The sequence below is a fragment of the Poecilia reticulata genome, chromosome 8 (genome assembly GCF_904066995.2).
Source record: "Poecilia reticulata chromosome 8, P_reticulata-male-v2, whole genome shotgun sequence".
Taxonomy (NCBI): Eukaryota; Metazoa; Chordata; class Actinopteri; order Cyprinodontiformes; family Poeciliidae; genus Poecilia; species Poecilia reticulata.
Genome location: NC_088837.1, coordinates 12,241,346 through 12,261,875, shown reverse-complemented (window position 1 = coordinate 12,261,875; position 20,530 = coordinate 12,241,346). Strand labels below are relative to the sequence as shown.

Sequence of the window (20,530 nt, the reverse complement as noted above, 5' to 3'; positions counted from 1 at the left end):
AACACACTAAACAAGCTGCAGAAACCTGGTTCTGTATCAAATGATAGCCGTACAGCATGAATCAAAAATATAATTTACACAAAAGGGTTTAAAAAAGAGAAACGTATACAAATATATACAATTTATATTTTTCACAAATTATCTTTTTTCTCATACACATTTTTAACAGCAGTCAAGACACACATTTTATATAAAAAAGTTATTTATTTCTCTGAGCGTTATTGTCAATAAGTAAATTTTCAACACATTTAATTTAATGTTATTAGCCCAATAAAAAATAAATATTTGTGTAATTCTTTTTCAAATAATTAGAAATAAAGAAATGTCGAGTTAGCATGGTGATATGGAGCAACAGTGCCACAGTACCAAAGAAATATCAGGTTATATTGATGTGGCTTTTTTTAAACCAAGGACTGAGCATCCTGCTAGTGTGAGCTTATAACAGGAAGTTATTATTCAGTGTCAGGTCTGATTCAGTGCAGTAACAGAAGTTCAGCCATTTAGGTCATGGATGCAGTCTTCTCATGACCATCTCTGCTGTTGCAATTCTTCATGGCTCATCTCTTATGCCTTATATGGGCTTGAGCTGGAAAAATAAAGGAAAATACTCAAGTCAGGTCAAAACTTTAGAAGTTGGCTAAATAAGTCCTTTCTGAAGAGCGATGTCCATGATATTTTGTGGACAAAATACAGATTTATAAGAAATTTGCAGAGTGAAATTATTTATAATTACATGGAGGAATATTCAGAGCAACATACATAGAAACAGGATCTAAATTCATTTAGACAATTGGGCTTTCAATTGTTTTCCTCAATTGAATTGGCAACCAATAAAACCAGCAATTCGGGTAGCATGTGCTGTAATCTATTTGACAGAGAAATTACAGAACAGAGCATTATTGGTGCCAGACAAGATCAGTCGTCCTTTTATTATTGACTGTTTCTCTACTGAGCAAACTGATTATACTGGAAAACGCGGCTCTTTAACAGATTTTCTTTCTCAGTCGCAGTTTGCCTAAACCAGTTTGAAAGCTTTTTAACCTCTGCATTAAACCACTGATGAAGGGAGCCTGACCTCAGGTCCACAGGGTGTGGGTTGTGAAAAGGATATTAGTCAGGGCTCAAAATGGCACAATACAAAATGTGCAACCAGGAGTTAGCACATGTCAATTAAAAACTATTGCGGAAATTACAAAGGAATCCTAAAAGTTTAGTTATTTTACAACCATTTCAGCTTTCAGGCTGTTCACGATTAAACCTGTGACAAGCATCACCTTTCAAATCTTTTCATTTTAAACACATGCATAGTTCTAGTCAAAAAATTGCATACACTCTTATTCTGCGAAAATATGCTTTTTATGACGCATTCGTTTAATAGTACATTATACTGCATTAAAACAAGAAATTAGTGTACAATTTGAATTTACTGTGGATTTTCTCTAACTCATTCTAAATCAAAATTACACCAGCAATTCTCAAATTTTGCTTAGAAAAAGATCAAAGAATATTTTTGAGAGCAGTTTTTATGTTCTAATTTTGCATCCCTTCTTCTCATCCAATCAGCAACATTAACTCTGAGAGGGACGATCTGCTCTGTGCTTCGCAGACACGCTCCTGGCCTCCTTCTCTTACCGGTGTAATCTTGTGGCGACATGGGCCTGGACAGCACCTTCCTCAGGACGTTCAGCCACTGTTTCTGCTCCCTCTCCTGCTCGCACATGAACACAAACTGCCGCTCCGGCGTCACCACCATGATGCCGCACTTCCACTTGTTGCCCCGCGCGTGCGTCGGGACGCACTCCCTCACGGAGTAGCCGTTGCTCTCTGTCCCGATGAAAATGACCCCTAACTCCTCTGCATCCTGTTTTAGCAGCGATATGAAAAGATATTCAAAGTGATCATAATTTTGATGCCCGATATCTACAGAGCAGTGGTTATTTTAAAGCTGGTATTAGAGCTTAGAAGAAGTGTGGTCTGTACCAGTTGGTTTTTGAAGTAGAGCAGCTTCCTGTTTTGTGAGTCCAAAATAAACCAGCGCTTTTTGAAAGACTCCTTCTGCTGTTCAAACATAAATTATGTTTAATCCAAAGAATCCATGAACATGCTCCACTTAGGATACATTTTCTTAACAACATTACCTACTGTGTAGTTATTATGGTGTTAGCGTGAATGTGTGTGTGTGCGTGTGTGTCTATGTGTGAAAGAGGAACAGAAACATTCAAATGTACATCTCAGAGCAAATAACATCAAAAATAGCTATTGGATGACTGGAAATTAAATGCTCCACTGCTAAAAGACCAAGCCATGCAAAAACAGAGTAATTAAACCACAACACATAACAATGTGATGCTCACCAAGGGCCCCGTCTTTTCCATGTACCCCTCTTTTAGGTAATTTCTTGTTATCATTGGCACAAGCTGTCACAAAAAGATAATTAAAACTCTTTTACTTGACCGTTTTATCCAAATCAAATGCGAGATATTCAGTAAAGCTTGTAAACGTGTGACAAATTGCTCTTAAAGAATGAGAAAAGAGTTGTAGACTTGAAAGGAATGATAAAAAAAAAAAAGTGCCGGACAGGAATGTGAGCAATTCAGGGTGAGTCAAGTCTTACCTCCTCGTCGCTTCCAGTCGGGTATGCTGTCTTCAGGTATGCATAGCGAGCAGCGCGGATGGAGTTGTACCAGACTACTATTTCCTGAAGCACAAAAGGGAGCCAGGATCAATATGTAAAACTCCAAAATCAGTTTTAAAACAATAAACCCAAAAGATCTCAGTTTTATGACCGTGCAGCTTCACCTCAGCGCTCTCGTGATAGACGTAGAGGTTCCTGGTTTTATTTTCATCCTGGTATGTAATCTGCAGCCCGTGAGGATGGTTGATCTTCTGTGGCTGGAAGGTGGCGTTCAGGTCCTTGATGGAGATTACAGCTTTAGGGCCTTTGGATTCCTAAATGACAGGCATGTTGAAGTACTTCAGCAACGTAGGAGATAAGGAAAGTAAATTAACATAAATGTACACAAGTTTTTGTATTCAGTGTTTGCCAATATTTTGGAGAGCCATGTTTTCCTGCTGTTACATTTGCAATTCTCCATCAGATTCGCACATGTAGAGACTGACATTTATGTCCTTTCTTTTTGGCAAAAATAGCACAAACTCTGTGAAGTTGGATGGAGAGTGTCTGTCAATATCAATTTTCAAAAGATTGCTACCTGCATTCCAGTCTGGACTTTGACTGTGCCATTCTAACACATGGATCTCAACCAGTTAATTGTAGCTCTATTTCGATGATTTGGGTAGCAGCTTTTTCTGTTTAGCGCCATTCATCAACTCTGATCAGATCCCTATTGATGCAGAAGGAAAGCATCCCCACAGTGTGATGCTGCCACCACCATGTTTTAACATGGCAGTTTTTTTTTAGTTTTTTTTTTTTTACCACACATTGAATTTTTTATGTAGGCCAGAAACCTGCATTTTTTTCACTAGACCAGAACATGTCCACTGTGTCCCTTACATAACTCTAAGCTGATTCTCTGATAAATGCTCTCCAGTCAGCTCATGTGGATGGCAATGTTTTGGTAGCTTTTTCAATCTCTGTGAGATTTTCAAAACATGGGATTTAGTTTTATTATCTAACTCAGTGGAATATTTGGTAGTGTATGATGGACAACAGACTGCTGTGTTCCTCGATCTTCACGATCCCATTTGTTTGTAAAACCCAGAAATCATTCTAATTTCAAGTCACAGTTATGCAACACTTTGTGTTGATCTTTGAAGAGAAATCCCGCCCTGAAAATACATTGAAACTTGCGGTGAACATCTAAACCATTTCAAGGACATGAAGGCTTTTAAGAGGTATTGTATTAAGCTTGTTAGAAAAATAAATCTTTTGTTTTGTTCTTATTGCACCCGAGCAGCTGGAAACTCACATCTTCCTTGTTGTAGTACGACAGGGTGAATTCCCGTTCCGACAGCACAAACTTCCTCTTCAGAAACTGCATGTTCTCTTTCCCTTTCTTCCACAGAATTCCTTCATGGAAGCCTGTTTGACACGAGAAAGAAAAGGTACACAGATTGTTCTCAGGAGAACAAATTCATTGTTTTGCCGATGAGTAACAAATCAATACCCCACTTTCTGTTATCTTCAATAAAACAGTTTTTTCCTAACACAGTTTGGCATGAGGAAGCACATTACAAGCATAACTTTTGCTCAAGCAGAATAACAATAGTAGACTTTATGTCCTCATTCGTGCCCACAGGAAATCAATTTCTGACCTGTTGTGTACGCCAGCGGTGGATACTTGATTATCCCGTTAAACTCCATCCTCTGATATTTGGCTCGGATCCACTGATCCCTCAGGACGCTGCAGTTCAAAATGTGGAAACAGTCTCACATATTTTTCCGTAGTAAAGCCACAAAAACCTGCACCTTTCAGCTGCGACCTAGCGGCAGGCTTTCATGCACATTTCACTTCTACAGCCTGCAGTTGCACTTCTCTCTATTTTCTGTGGTTGCGCCGTGTCAGCAGTCTGTTGTCCATCATACACTACCAAATATTCCACAATTGGGACATCGGAAAAAGAGCCCGACTGAACTGTATGAGGACTTACGTGCAGTCGTTTTCCAGAGGCCGGTAGTAGTACGGTGGAACGGCTTTCTCATACACAGCTCGGGCATTCGCATTCCCGGTGGATTTCATGAACTTTAAGGCAAAAGTTACAAACAATCAGTGTTTTTTTTTAGAAATATATGAAAAAAATGGATCTGTGGAGAAAGGAAACTCATACCTCAACCAGGTCATCCTCCCAGAAATCCAGCCGGATGGATTTGACCCGACTGGACAGGCTGCGGTGGATCCCAGAGCAGTTCAGACATACAAACACACCGATCTTGTAGGACGCCCAGTCTGGTTCTGGGAGGAGCGCAAGAAGATTTTCTTTAGGTCAAAACCAGGGCTGGCCCAAGGTATAAGCAGATTATGAGAGTGTTGAGGGCCTCCCAAGAAAATTACACAAGATAGTTAGACGAATGTTACAGTTTCACTCATACAAAAGAAAGCTTTCATACTTTGAAAAGTGTATCAAGTAAAAATGTGTTAAATAATTTTTGCAGAGTACCTCAGCTGGGAAACATTCACAATGAAATTCATTAGATTTAGACATTGTCTTGTTCTAAGGTTGGTTGTGCAGAATTAAACTTGCGTCTCCTCCGAGACTCTAAAGTAAATGAGGAATGCCTCAGTGGTTCAGAGATCCGACCTGGGAATTAAAACCCCAAATTGAATGTGTTCTAGTTCCAAGTTAGAAAATTAGAATAATTTTTCTATTTATGTTTTTTGAAACACTGATGAACATGTACACAAATAGAAGGTGTACAGCACTGTAAGTGCTAATGAGCTGAGGTGCAATAATTGCTTATAAATAGTTTACATCTTCACATGTCACAGTTTTACATGAACAGCATCAAAAACGGATATGGAAAACAGGGTTGCAGGGCGACCTTTGACTTTCACAGACAAAATTCTGACTGCAGGTAGATTTCTTACTGTTTTTTGATCTGAATACTCTGAAAATCCAATTTCCTATGAAGAAGCAGCTAATTTTTTACCTCTCCAGCCAAACTAAGATCAACATTTTCTTGTTGCCACAACAAACTTAGCAACCATCTTGTTCCAAACTAATTACGTTTTTAATAACCAGTTTTTTCACATTCTGACATACTTTACGTTTCATCTTGGCTAGCAAATATGATTCACTATGTGACGTCACTTTCCATATATGGTAGAGTGGAGTATATTCCACATGGTGCTTACAGTTATCATCCCTCATCCAAACTCACAAAACTTTTGTGTTTATCTACTTTTGTTTTAATGAAAATATAAGAGACTCTCTTTGACAACAAAGAATAAAAATAGCTCAAATTTCAGATAATTTTGTATTTTAAAGTGAAAATTTAATAAGTTGATGTATTCATCATTACTGGCAATTTAGCATTCTAAGTCATTAGACCATAAAATATTCTATATTTACCTGAGTTTGTTCAGCTGTTATAATAAAAGTGGTTAAAAAGATTAACTCCATTAGAAAAATATCACCGATAGAGCAAACCCAGACTATATTTTAACATATCTGTTTCCAGATACAGTAAATTGAGTTTAAATCCAACAACAATAACTGAGGCGGGGAAAAGTGTTACTGTACACACCCGGCGCGCCGCAGTCAGCGCAGCGGCTGTTCTCCGGCTGCTTCACCAGTTCCAGTAAAATCTTTTTGTTTCGCTCGTTTGTCATTTCGGCACCAGGTTTTTCTCTCCCCTTTTTCGGCGCTCAGTCCCGCGGTCCGTGTTGCTCATGTTGGTCTCATAGCTTCAGACGTGGAGAGCTGCGGCTGAAACAACATCCACATGAAAGTGGAACTTGCAGACGCTCGTTGGATGTTTCGACACGATCCGAAGCGCAAACTCACACGTCTCCTCTGGAGCGCGTCCAGTTGTTGTTCTGTCAGTTGGAAACAACTGGTGTTTTTGTAGCTGGAGGTTGTCCCTTTGTTGTAGCCCGCCTCTAACTGTCCCAATGTCAGCCACATGACAGCTGTAATCTTATAGTGCCTTGTAAAAGCATTTTCTTGACCTTTTTCATAAGGGCTTATGTTATAGGCCTATACGAAGTATTTATATGTCTTATTTTACGAGCATCTGAAAGGTGTGGTGTGCATGTTTTTCCTGTCCAGAGTAATCAGTTTAATTACTCCAATACCCATAAACTGTTCTACAGAAATCCAATTGTTCTGCCAAGGTTGTAGAGAGTTAGATATAAATGAGAATCTGTAGAGAAACTTTATGCTCACAAATTCAACATGCAGTCAGACTAAGTTTGAAAAGAAATGCAGGAAAAAAATCTGACTTGATTTATGCAAAACTGCAATTAAAAGTGATGCTACAAACTAGCAACTCGGAAGATGAACACAAGCCACACATTAGCGTATTTGTAATAAATGTTGAAAATCATACACCTCTTTAAATATGGCATATAACATTGTGTCTATAAAGAAAAAAAAGAAAAATTCAAAGGCTGAGATTACTTTCACAGCCTTTGCACATGCAGTGACATCATGCAATTTTTAGTTGGGTTAAGCCTTTATTTGTTCACAACATAAACCAACTGGAAATTTTTATACATATTTAAGGCAGAAAAAAAAAATCACAAAAAAAATCAATGATGAATGTGACATTCAAAGCTTCCTGTCAAAAGTTGCTTAACTAAAATAAACTGCAGGAAACAAGATTGTGATAGTTTATACACAGCCTTTACAAATATAGAAGCAGATTGTGTTTTACAGTTTTATTTCTTACAATCGTAAAAAAGCTCAACATGTTTAACTGAGTAAGTTTTCAAAATCCAAAGCACTAAAAAAAACCTACTGTACAAAACCCCCCAGATTCCAGCTGAATTTCATATAAAGCTTTCAAAGCACCAAAAGATGTAAAATCTGAGGTTATTTAGTTGTGTGCTCTAAATTTCAGGGGGTTTATGTCTTACAAAATTTAAATGTTGGTAAAATAAGTGCAAACAATCATATTTGTGCACACAAGAGTCACCAATCTGTGAGGTCAGTCAGAAATGAAGCCAACACCAACATGTTGCTGCAGCCCTCTGCAGCCCCAGACACCACACCTCGTGTTATTTCTACCTTCTGAGAACCAGATATTGAGGTTCTTGAATCTGTGTATTTGTGGCACATGAAACAATCTGAGTGGATTAGGGGAAGTCCTCAGCAAGAACCTGTTGAGTGCTTTTCTCAAGACCCAAGTGGATTGCATCAAGATAGTGAAGAAACCTGTAGAGAAGACACGAGACAGATGCAAAAGGTTATTTTTATATAAACAGACTCTTTCTTTTCCACTTATCTACACTTCCTGTCCACATCTACCTTCTCTTAACTTTTCCTTGCTCCTTCAGCTGCTCTGATCTGCAGATGGTGCGCATGGCGGGCAAATAATCTAGAGCAGCTGCTTGTCTGTTGCCAAGAGTCCCAAAGACTTTATCGAACAGATTTTCCATCACTTCCGTTCTCTGCAGCACTAACCTGGAAAACAGGACACAGCTTTTCAGTAACATAAACTTGTGTTTGTTGGGTTTCAGAGAGCCCAAGATGGTGTAGAGACTTACTCTGGACGGCTGAGTCCGTCATGGGTGAAGCTGTAATCTTCTCGATGTGAAGCAACAGGAAGGGTGAGCTCCTCTGCAGCCTCTTTCCTCAGTTCTCCCTCCAGCTGCTGCACTTTATTCCAGGCCTCAGCTACTGAAGCCTGACACTTGTGGAAACTCAAAGCCTCCACAGCAGCCTGGATCTCTACCACACAACTTCCTGCGGTCCAGCTTTCTCTCCCGTTTTCAACTCTCGACTCATCGGTCATTCCATCTTTAATGACGGCACTAAACGATGATCTTCTGTAACTGTTCAGTCCATTAGGGTGAAAACGAAGAGATGAATCCACATAGGACATGTTGTCCCAGAAGTCGGCTATGGATTGAAGACACTGAGAGACTGGAACAGTTTTTATTTGCTCCTCTGCAGTCAGCGGCTTCCGTTTCACCCTTTCAGAAAAAACTCTCTCTTTGACTTTTTCTGTGTGAGGATCATCCTGCCTCTTGGAGAGAGACGGAAATCCATCTTCTGAGTCTGAATCAGAGTTCAACGCGTCCCTGGTGAGCAGGTGGTGTCGTTTTTTATTCTTCTTCATTCTGCTGGACATTTTAACGGGGCTGCAGCTGTCTGACAAATCAGCTGACTCTGCAGCGTGCAATACCCCGACACCGGGAGGAAGCGTGTCCGTCTGCAGGGACAAAGATGATAGCTGCTGTTTTGGACTTACAGGTCGAAGGTCTTGTGATTCAGGAAGACGATGTTTAGGCGTATAGAGCTTAGAGGTAGATAACTGTGTCAGAGGTAGAGGTAAGAGTTTCTCCATGTTGGAATAGAGCAGATCAACTCCTCGCCGCCGGCCGTCTGCAAGAAGCTCCAAGCAAACCGCAGCCTTCATCAAACTCTGGTTCTGTTGGAACAGAACACCCAAGTTTAACAACACAAATTAATATTATATTGACTTAAATGAAGTTCCTACTGTATTACACACCACCCTGCGTGAGAACGTGCAATAAGGAACATAATAAACTAACTTTTTAATGAAGTAGAATAGTAAACAGAAATTTAGAAAAATGCAAACTTTAGTTTGAATCCATTTATTCAATGGGGATGAAAATCCCAAAATGGTTAAGTTCTACTTTTTTAAGAGTCTAGAAACTTGTTACTAATTGTCCTTACATTCAATTACACTGGGGTGTAAATACAGATCAGATGCAAATTTGGTAATTTTACTATTGTTGATCAGATTGAAATAAAAAGAGTAGATTAGTGTAGTTTGGATTCCCAGCTTAAAATGGTCAATCGAAGCACTTAGTTGCTAAGTTATGAACCATGATAGTTGGTCAAAATTATTTTAAACCAACCACATCAGAAAAGCTCTAAAAGCCCTTGCAGACCATGACAGACATCTGCTCACACTGAGCCAGGACCTGCTGCAGGTTTCAGGGGAGTTTTCCTCCCTGCTGTCACTGTGAGCGCTCAGCATGAGGGATTGCTGCAGAGTTAATGACTCAGTGCAATTGACTGTTCACCGCCTCTACATGCTGGTGCAGCAGGAATGAATACTGCAGTCAGTGAGTTGATGCAATCTGCTAGGTTTCCTTAGAAAACATTTTCACCAATTTCAATAACAAACTGAACTTGTCTGGATTGTTTGAGAACCAGGAGCAAGTTGGAATGCAAGTGGTTGACTTTGAATCTGTCTGTATGATTGGATTTAATTAATGTATTTCTGGACATAAATTAAATGTTTTCAAGTTTTGCAAAGTGCTTTAAGAAAAAATTGGTTGTGAATCAGTATTACTTAAAAATGACCACAAATGAACTGAATTTTATTGTAAACCATAAGATAGAAAATAACCTTCTTTTTCCATTTAAATGACCCAAGATGTGAAATAGTTTGACACCAATAATACATTAATTTTCCACTGGGATTAATAAAAGTACTTATTAATTTAAATGATGAACACTGACTAACTTGTTCACTTTTGCATTAAAAACAGAACAGTGGCTTTAAAAATATGGAAATCTATTGTTATATCTTGCTGATTTTTATATTAATTTTAGGTGTATTTGTCCTTTCTTTTTGTATTAGTGGTTTTAGTGTTTGCATTCATTGTGCAGGGCTTCATATCAGGGGTTTTGCTCCATGCTTGGTTTACCCTGAGCAGCTCCCAGATGTCTCCGTCAGGCTCAATATTCAGCAGGCCCAGCTTGCTCTCAGTGCAGCTGGCATCACAGTGCGGGAGGCTGGATGTGACAGCCACAGATTTATCAGCTGCTTCTGGTTTCAGTTCGATTTCTGTGCAAAAAGAGGAAAACATATTCAGACAAATTTAATCACCTTAAATATAACACAAACCTATAGATTTACAGCTTTGGTTTGATCTTTTATCTTTACCATTTTGGCCAGTTTGAGCCAGTGGCTTCTTTGACGGACGCCCTGCTGCGCTCCGAGCCCAGAACTGAAGCTGCAGTAAGCTCTGCCTGACGTCGCAGCCGTTGAGTTTGAGCAGAGAGCTGATGTCTGACGGATGAGTCCTAATATCCTCAGCTAAACAGAGGAGCTGCAGGTAGCTGCTCACATTCACCTGCAGAGCAGAACCAGAACAGTTCACTTCAAGCTCTGCTCACTCATGTAGATAATGTAAATGTGACTCGAAGCTCTTACCACTGAAGGCTTTTTAAAATGAATCTCTTCAAAACTTCCGTCAAACATCGCGCTGAAAGCTGGATCTGAAAAATAGTAAAGATTGAGCAAAGATAGTTGATATCAACACATCAAGCTGCAGGACATTAACAGTTTACTCATACTAACCGCTGGTGGTGAGGATGACTGGCCTCTTGGTAGTGCTCATGAACGTCTTGATAGCAGCGAGAAATCCTGAGTCATCATCAAAAATAACATCGACTTCTTCAAACAGGATGAGCGATGTGGCCGTCTTCTTGCCCTGTTCCTCGCTGCTCTTCTGTTTAGGGCTGCTGGTTGCTGGAGATTTGTTTTTGTCGCTACTCTCGTTGGCTTTTATGGCTTTCTTGGAAAGTGCTATAAAAATGTATCAGGAAAGTTTGTGGTTATAATGTGACAAAACAACATAGATTCATTAAAAAAAAGTGAAAAATTCACAGCCATTACCGGTCAGTTCAGGTTTTTGTGGCTCTTTGTTGGCTGGTTGCTGCACTTTAAAGAACTTGGCTAAAGAAGTTGGAGCCAGGCCTCCTTTTTTAGCTCCTCTTGGCGACTGAGGATTTTTCCTGGGAGATGAAACCACCTTGCGAGGAGAGCTAGACTTTCCTAAAAAATAAAGACCACGTTTTTTTTTACTGCACAAAAATGAGATCGAGTGTTATTAGTTTGTAATATTATTCATACTTGGAGAAGATCCAGGTCTGACAGAACCGGTGCTGCTGCTCAGTCCGTAGCTGTTGAAGTAGGCGGGTTTGTGGGCATTGACCCCCTGATTGTCCACCTGGTGGGACTGAGTCGCCTCCTTCAGCTGGGACAGAATAAGACGGCCGCTTCGCTGAGATGAAGCGTTCACTTCAAACACCTTAAGAGGATAAATTAAGAAATGAGGAAGTGCCATTTGGCATATTTACTGTTTCTGTTCTTTATATGAGATGAATTCTACCTTGAAGCCCAGCTCTTGGGCACAAGCGTAAACCGCAGCAGTTTTTCCAACTCCAGTGGGTCCAGTGATGAGCACCGTGTTACATAGAGTTTCCTCTGCATCCTGGTAGTCTTCACCTCCACAGTCCCATTCTGAATCTGAACACACAAAAAAATGTCATGCATTAAAAATAAACGTGCTGCAAACAGAGGAAGTCATTAGTGGAAACAAAACCTCTCACCATAGCTGCCTTCTTCTTGTTTTTTAGCCTTCTGATTTTTTCTCTCATCTCTGTCGGCACGAAGTTTCCAGTCTTTAAGCCAACTAGTGAAAGAAAGAACAAATATTATCAAAAAACCTGCATTACATGCTTTACAGAAGCATTTCTATATCCTGTTACATTACAACTACAACATATATTATGGGGATTTCATGTTGTACATCAAAGATATAACTGAATTAGATGCAAAAAGTTATTTTCAATGTGACACATGCAAAGGTATTCAGCCACTTTTACTGTAAAACCCTTAAATAAGATCAAGTGCAACCAACTGCCTTCAGTAGTCACATAATTAATTAATACATTAATAGTCACCATTAGTGTGAAAATAATCTCAACATAAAATCAGCTGTTCTGTGAAGGCATGAGAAGTTCGAAACAAAACATTAGCTAACAAACTATATCATGAAAACTAATAATGTATCACAGATACATTCTTTAATCCAACTTAAAAAAAAAGGAAAAACATGCTGGGCAAGGAGGGAAATAATAAGAGAAGCAACCAAGTGGTTCAACTTTGAAGGAACTGCTGTGACATTACAAATGTTCAAGTTCAAAAGCTATAAACAATTTTGTGAAACACAGTTTGACTCATAACTGAGAGAGTAAAATACAAATCCAGGAGCTGCTGGTTGGATTCCTCACCTGTAAAGCCTCTTCACTGCAGGTGTGTTGTCTATGATGTCAGCAGAGAGTTGGGGCTGGTATTTATCAGTCCACAGCAATTCCTCCTTCACTGATTCTAAGGAAAAGCTACAGTCAGTTTCAATGGATAAACCACTGATGTTCAACATCAGTCCTGAAGGACCAACGTCGTGATGTTTTACAGACAAATTACAACCAATGGAAGGTTTCTAAATACACCGTTTTTCTTTTCTAATACCAATATGATTTGACAAACATGATAGATTCTAGTGGAGCGCACCTTTTCTTTTAATGTCTGCTTCCAAAGTTAAGTCGTCCACAACAACAACAGAATCGTCTTCAGAGGGGCTGGGAGCCGAATTCAGTTTAGGATTACTTTTCTCCTTCATCTCATCTTCTTCCTCCTTCATTCTGGATCTCTGACTTCGTCTAGTTCGGCCTCCCCTTCTAGGAGGTTTCTGCTCAGCTGGGGAGACTTTCTCCTCTGGATGTTTGGACTTCTGCTTCTTAGCCACCTTCACATTATTCTCCCTCTCATCCTCTCTCCTCTTCCTCTTCCCTCCAACAGCTTCATCACTCACCAAAACACAGGAGTCTTTGATGGTCACAGCTTCTGGATCTAATAATTTCACATAATAAGAAAATAAGTTAAAGACCATAGACTAATATCCTCATAGGTGACCAATTTGAAAATAAAGCCTAAATACTGAAGATATTGAAACAGAATAATAATGTTGAAGTGAAAACTGGATATTTTTGGAGATCAACACAGCGAGTTAGCTTGATCAAGCGTGAGGCTCGATCTCTAGGGGAGGTGGTTTATACTAGTGGTTTTTGCAAAAAACTTGACCAAACTTACAACAATCAGTGCAAGAAAAGTTTATTTTCTCAATAGAGAAAAACGTTTCCTGATGAGGTGTTGAACTAAATCAGGGACGATCTTTCTCTGAAACATTAATGCATGAATCTCTGAAGAGTAAAATATAAACAAAAGGCTACTATAGTCTTTTCTATAATAGCGCTTGACAGAGCAACCGCACTGTGGTTAAGTGACAGAAGCCATTCACTATTGAAGGAAATCACATATCTGCCAAAAATAGCACCTTTTTCTTGCAGTCTACTGCAAGACTTTTTTTTTTTAAACAGAGTGAAATGTGACTTTAAGCAGCCAACAATAGAGCATAATTTTTTTTTTCACCTGTAAGATTTTTTTAAGTTACCAAAAAAAACATTCAGATTCTTAAAAAATAATTACATCTTCTATTTTATTGTATTTTACACAAATTTGTTTTTATTGTTTCAACATTTTTCTTTACTTTTAAACAGAAGGATAAAATGACACAAACTAGTTCATTAAAATTGCAACAGATTGAGAACTTTTTTTTTTCTACAAACAAAATTAAACTTGTTATGTGTTTAAAATCAAAAAAGGCATATAGTTCTTATTGTAAACACCAACCTGAAGCTGCTAACTGCTGCTGATGGTCGGCTCGTCGTTTTTGGAGGCGAGTGAAAACCGTCTGCGCCGGAAAGTGAGGGTTTTTGGAGCAGAACTCCGTCATCAGAAGCTCACGATCACTTTCAGAGATTTCAGGTCTCCAGACTGAAGCCTAAAAATAAATGATGCTGTCAATTCAAAACTACCCATGATTTAAAAAAAAAAAAAACTAAAGGAAACTTAGAAATGAGCATAATAAGAATGAAATCAGTAAGAATTACATTCTACCTTTTCATAAGCCTTTCTACAAGCTGGTTCTGTCTTTACACACAGAGATCCACTGGTAGATATTGGTGGGTTCGGTTTGTGGCTCCAAATGTCCTTTAAGTGACCCAATAATGAGGATTCAGGCCATGGCAGACTCCAGAGAGAACAATCTGTCATTACACAGAAAAACAAGCTCAGTTCAATTTTCCACAGTTATATTAAGACACTGTAAACAGCTGTGACTGAGAATCTTACCACTAGGTGGTTGTGTTGTGTGTGAAACCGGCTGAAAGGAGGAAGAGGAGGCAGAGTAGGCCTCCTTGGTGGCAGCAGTCTTTGCCATCTGTTTCCTAAAAGAATCAGGCAGGCCGCTCTTTAAGAACTCCCTGCGCGCCCTGAACTGCTCGTCGTCCTGAGAGTTGTCAGATCCTTCACCACTGCTGTCATCAAAGATGGAAATCACCGCTGACGCTTTCCGGGCCGACTTGTCTTGGCCAAATGAGGCGACTTTGGAGCCTGATGAAGAGAAAAACACAAAAGATTACTAAAAATATTGGTAAAAAGTTAACAACAAAAGGTTAAAAAAAAAATAAACAAAAAAAACAACAACCTGGTGTAGCTTTGCCAGACGGTGCAGCTTTGCCAAGAACTTCATTCAGGCTACGCAAGGCCTTCTGGGTTTTAGTCTTTCCTGGTGCACTCTGGGAAGCATCGGTCAAGTCTTCGATGCAGACAACAGAATCCTAAAAAGACAAACCAATGAAATCTTAAAATCCACTAACAAGCACAATCTCCCAACGATCCTTTATATTAAAATGTTCAAAATTTTGTTTGTAAATAATCCCTAATAAATACTGATAATACTATCAAGTGCAGTTAATAACATTAGCCATAAAACTTTACCTCATCTTCACAGTAGCTCTTCTTGACGGAGGTTTTAGTTCGAGACGATCGCCTCAACATTTTCTTCTCTGTCGTTTTCTTGCTTTGCTGAATCATTTTGGCTTTCTCCACCAGTTTCTTTGCTTGCTGTCTTTTTTTGGACTCATTTAGTATCTTAAAAGAAAATCACAGTTCAGAAATTATAAATCATAAAAACAGTTAAATGTATTTGATTTCTGAGTAAAATACCACTTACTTTATTATTTGAAGAAGTGGTTATGTCGTTTCCACTTTCAGTCTTAGATGCTGGAACCGTTTTATGAATTCTACTTAGTCTAATCCTTTAAATAAAAAGAGAAAATATGTCAGCTGCTTTAGACACATACATTGAAATACATAATTAGATGAAGTGTTACCTGATTGGACTTTCCTTTGCATCTGGCGGACAAACCATCTGTGCTACAAAGACACCGTGTCTGGACCTACGTGTCTTTGGTGTTGACATCTTCACAGGGCTGATCTGAGGTGAAGCTGCATTTAAAGTCTCTTTGGACTCGTTCTGTCTCCTGGTTTTCCTCACAGGACTTGTTGGGGCTTTTTCAGGCAATTTTTTAATCACAATCTCTCGTCTGGACCTCCTCAGAGCTGGAACAGAGCTGGGAGGTACTTCTTTGTCATCTTCTGCTTGTACAGCTGTAACCTCGGTTTCTTTTACAGCAGGTGATGTGTGGATCACCTCCTGCTTATCATTAGCTTTATTTCTTCCCTTTTTCCCACTTTTCTTTTTGGATGCTTTGCTCTCCTGAGGGCCTTGCTCTGCAGAAGGAACTGAAACATCTCCGTCCTCAGCAGCCTCCTCAGTCTTCTCCTCGGCTTGCTTCTGTTTGCTTTGGTTTTTAACCGGTTTAGTCTTGGACCCATCCAGACTGGGCTGCTTGAAGGCAGACATAAACTGCTTCCTCTCAGCTTCACTGCACTTTGGAGTTGATTCGCTCTCAATCACAGCCAGCTCCAGATCCTCCTCCTGAAGAACAACGTTGGACCTTCGTTTGCTGGCTGAAGAAGGAGAAGGAAGGTGCCGTCCATCGTCTGCTGGAGGAGAAGCAGCAGGCTCTGCGGTGCTACCAGTTACTCTTCTCCTGGTGAAGATTGAAGCAAACTTTCCCAGAGCTTTGACGTTTTCCTGTTTGGGTGAAACAGCATGCACCTCGGCCTGAATGGTGAGAGTTCGGGGTGAGACTTGGATCGGGCCGACACTTTCCTCAGTCTTGGGGACATCCAGCTGCTCACAATTTAATTCCTCTGCTTTTTCTTTGTTTTTACGATCATCTTCTTCACCTGGGTCTTCTAATATGTCTTTGCTTTGACTCTGACTTCGCACAAAATCCTCAAAGGAGATGGTTACAGTACTGCTGTTCAGCTCAGAGGTTTCACCCAAGCTGACGTTCATACTGACATCACAAAGTGATCCATCTGCTTCCTTCTCCTCTGGCTCTGGATGCTTTGACTCTTTTTGCTGCCTCTTCGTAGGTTTTCTTGCTGCCTTTTTAACCTGTTTTACTTCAAGTCTTGGAGATAATGCTGTAGTGTTCCGCTTTGCTTCTGTATCACCAGTATTTTCGCATTTGCGATCTCTCTGTTGAGGGGAATCTCTTTCAGTTTTCTCGTCACTGACGGTTTTGCAGATTTCTGACTCACATGTCTCTGCACTGAGTTTTAACAACAAAGCTGCCGTGTCGCTTCCTAGGGTCCCATGGCCTACAGCTGCATCTGAGTCTTTGCTTTCCTGTGTTTCTTCAACAACCAGGCAGTCATCGGAGGCACCTACATCTTCGGTCGGCACAAGTTTCCTCGCAGCTCTGCTGGTCTTTCTGCCCCGTTTCTCAGACGACTTTCTCCCCACTTCTGCGTTGGCGCGTTTCTCTTCAGGCTGAGGTTTTTGGCTGTTTTCTTTGAGGTCTTGTGGTGGACTTGATTTTTCTTTAGAAGAAGGAGTCTTTCGACTGAAGTAGTCCATGATGTTATTGGAGCGAGGAGGAGAGAAGGGTTTCTCCACAGGTTTGGGAACAGGCGAGAAATAGTTTGTGATCTGCTTGACATCTTTGCGAGATTTCTTGCAAGGCTGTTAAGAGAGAAAACACAAATGGGATGATTTCTAAACATCTAAATAATACAGTTTTGCATTTGTGAGAATAAAAAGGGAATCATAAAGGTGCTTGAAACTACAAAAATAAGTATTCCAAGGTACATATAACAGAAGTTAAATTAAAATGTATTATATCATTGGATAAATGTCTCACCATGGGTACAGATATTATTTAAGAAAATCTATAAAAACTTTCTCTATGTTTTAACATCTTAGTTGAATAAACTTAGTCAGTCTAGTCAAGATATTTAGAGTAAGTTCTGTGAAATAAAACACGACTAAAACTAATGTTTGCTGTAACAATCCAGCACAATGAAGCACTTTGAAGTGCTCTGTCTCTGAAATGTGCTGTACAAATAAACTCGACTAAAATGTCTGACTATAATAACTAAAATTTAAAACTACATTAAACATATTGTCAAAATTAACACTGGTGTCTATACATATGGCATTACAGTTTCATTAAAACCAGTATGATAGTATTTTTTTCAATCACAAAGGATTTCCTGCACTTATGTTTCACCAATCATTGATCAGCTGGAAGCGTAACAATCATTACAAATAAAACTGCGGAATGGACACATAAAAACAAGTAAAGCTATTTTCTGCATATCACTGTAAAACAAAACAATTGTAATGATTAAGATAACACTACTTCCAATAATGACAGTTGTATAAAATATAACAATTATGATTTCTACCTGAGTGTCAAAGTCCTCAATGACAGAAGCCATAGCCACAACACCAGCCATAATTTCAGGAGACCTGAAAGAAATGTTTAGATTTGTAAACATAACGAGTATTAAGTTAATACATAAGAAACAAGGATTCATTTGCAGTTTTTGATAAGTTGTATTTTATTATAGGTCTAAAAGCACATTCATTTCTCTGGTAAATATTAAATACTTTTTTCAGAGACCAGTATGTTTTACATGATCTATTTTCACAACAGCACTCCGAAATACCAATACATCCTTTAAATCTTATTTAACTGTTTGAAGAATATTTTACGAAGAAAGTCCACTAAAATGTGTTAAGTCTAAGACAGCTGTTATACAATGCGATGTAAACGTAAATGTTATAGTTAGTGTGTTTATTTACACCAGTAAATTATTGTTATAGTTTATATAGCGACCAGAAACGTATCTAGTTTGGTTTAAAATAACTGGCGGATTGATACAACAGAGAGCTAAAGAAAACACTCACCAATATGTTATACCCGTAGCTTGCTGCAACGTCAGGGGCTGTTTTCTTATTTGCTACTTTGTGTGTAAATAAAAAAAACAACTATATCATTCATAGTTCGAAGCAGACGAGTGTTTGTTGTCAGCAGGTTTTACTATAAAACAACAAGCTAACTAAGTCTCACTTCAGACCGTCTCTGCGCAGCTCCTGAAAGTTCTCCGAGCATTTTCCAGTTCAGACTCGGGTATCTGAAGGAAGCACGAAGGTCTTCACTTTAATATTTCAGGAGCTGCGGCAAACTGGCGCAGTTTTCTTGACATTTTTCTGCCTCTTCAAAAACGCGCCAGACTGCTGGTGAACGAAAAGCGCCAAATTTACGTGACCTTTCACGAGACAGCCTTCCGCCAATCAGAGACAAGAAAAACAGCCCGTCATCTTCTGACGTATGTCACCAACAACAAAGATGGCGTTCTGAGTCTCATTCGGTGGAGGAAGAATATTCACAGCGACCTCTAATGTAGAGAGTAGAGGAAGTGGCATAAACATCAAAACATTGATAGAAATTAGTTAAATAAAATAAGAGACACACAAAGTAAATGAATAAATATATGCTTGATTCAGTTTCTTAAGTATCTAAACCTTTAAATTTCATATAATTGTTTATAGCATTTATATTTATTTCTGTAGGAATATCTTTGTCAATGGATAACATAGTCATTAATTCATGATTCATCCACTCAATTACTTAATTGTTCATTGATAATTTATTGTCATGTTTACGTAAACCTTGACACATAATCAGAAATTAATGCTTTATTCAAATTCAATTGAAATGATTTTTTTTTTAAATGTACAAATTATGTATTTGTATAAAGTTTCAGTTTAGGAATAGAAAGAAATAATCCATACTATTTGCTGATATACATAAACATCCTTCCCATTATGTTCTTTTTCACATTTAAACAAGATATATCCGACACGGTTAGACATGTCTGATTTATGTAACTTTATTGAGTGACACTGTTATAAATTAACGTAATTTATAGTTATTAACAGTTCTCTAGTGGTGTTAATATGTTTTTCATAGTTTGGGAGTTACAAACCAAAAGTGTTTGTAACTCACTTACAAAAGTGAGTTTTTTGTAACCAAAAAAACTCACTTTTTTCGTTACAAAAAAGCGAGTTTTTTTGTAAGAGAAGAAGTGGTTATGCTTCTCAAATTAGTAGCACATTGAAAGAACTTCAAAGTGAGAGGTATCTCAGCTCAGAGCCAATTGCTTCATCTGGTTTTTGTCTCCTTCTAATGTTGTGTAACATTAAATTGTATAAAACATGATAGAGAAGCAGAGCTACTATCAATAACAGTTTCAGCCCTGAGTCTAAAACTTCTGATTTATGCCACAAAAAAAGTAATAAATCATGAGCAAACATTTTAAATATGTAAACTACAATATTCAAAAAAATTTAAAGCAACAAACTGATGTGTGTGAAAAATGACACATACTTATTAAATAGAAAGTTGAATTGAGTGACAGGAGCACCTGAAATAGCATAATTTCATAAAAATTATAGATCTTATTTTCTATGTAGTTTTTGTTGCTCACTTCAAATTTCAAATTACTATGTAGTGCTTCAGCATGTATTTAGACAGAGCAAATTATCATAATGAGTAAATGTTTGTTTTCCTTTTCGAATTGACCCAGTGGGGTTTATTCTGAGATAATTGATACAACTATATGAAGATAATACATTAAGGAGTGGGCCAATTTCCCAAGCAGCCTATTTATACTCTGTCTGTAATATTTCGTCAATCACATGTTCCTTTAACTTCTACCTCTTTTACCTCATACCTCTTCACCCCATCATCCTCGTCTCCCTTTCTATTCCTTCCATCTCATAGCCATGCTTTTATCCTTTTTGCTGTAGACTCT

The 20,530-nt window shown here is 38.6% G+C and overlaps 2 protein-coding genes across 4 annotated transcripts; both read right to left on the bottom strand.

Moving 5' to 3' along the window:
• Positions 1 to 106: 106 nt before the first annotated feature.
• adap2 (ArfGAP with dual PH domains 2) lies at positions 107 to 6,511 on the bottom strand. Of its 3 annotated transcripts, none has more exons than XM_008416886.3 (11): positions 6,206 to 6,511; positions 4,789 to 4,913; positions 4,612 to 4,703; positions 4,276 to 4,364; positions 3,930 to 4,042; positions 2,800 to 2,949; positions 2,615 to 2,698; positions 2,355 to 2,417; positions 1,981 to 2,055; positions 1,633 to 1,861; positions 107 to 586 (listed from the first exon to the last, which is right to left on the bottom strand). In XM_008416886.3, exons 1-11 carry the CDS (start codon positions 6,288 to 6,290, stop codon positions 558 to 560), a joined length of 1,134 nt encoding a protein of 377 aa, XP_008415108.1. In that variant the 5' UTR covers positions 6,291 to 6,511; the 3' UTR covers positions 107 to 557. The 3 variants fall into 3 exon arrangements, with proteins under 3 accessions (XP_008415108.1, XP_008415107.1, XP_081466045.1); XM_008416885.3 differs by having other exon boundaries at positions 1,981 to 2,058; positions 6,206 to 6,510; XM_081609919.1 differs by lacking the exon at positions 1,981 to 2,055.
• A 596-nt stretch (positions 6,512 to 7,107) lies between these two features.
• On the bottom strand, positions 7,108 to 18,992 carry atad5a (ATPase family AAA domain containing 5a). The gene is made up of 23 exons (XM_008416888.3): positions 18,784 to 18,992; positions 18,621 to 18,676; positions 18,116 to 18,179; positions 15,685 to 17,390; positions 15,525 to 15,609; positions 15,290 to 15,442; positions 14,997 to 15,129; positions 14,642 to 14,902; positions 14,408 to 14,556; positions 14,141 to 14,291; positions 12,962 to 13,300; positions 12,682 to 12,778; positions 11,998 to 12,080; positions 11,778 to 11,914; positions 11,519 to 11,696; positions 11,282 to 11,440; positions 10,964 to 11,191; positions 10,817 to 10,881; positions 10,547 to 10,736; positions 10,308 to 10,447; positions 8,169 to 9,055; positions 7,930 to 8,085; positions 7,108 to 7,836 (listed from the first exon to the last, which is right to left on the bottom strand). Exons 3-23 carry the CDS (start codon positions 18,164 to 18,166, stop codon positions 7,758 to 7,760), a joined length of 5,427 nt encoding a protein of 1,808 aa, XP_008415110.2. The 5' UTR covers positions 18,167 to 18,179; positions 18,621 to 18,676; positions 18,784 to 18,992; the 3' UTR covers positions 7,108 to 7,757.
• Between the last annotated feature and the right edge of the window lie 1,538 nt (positions 18,993 to 20,530).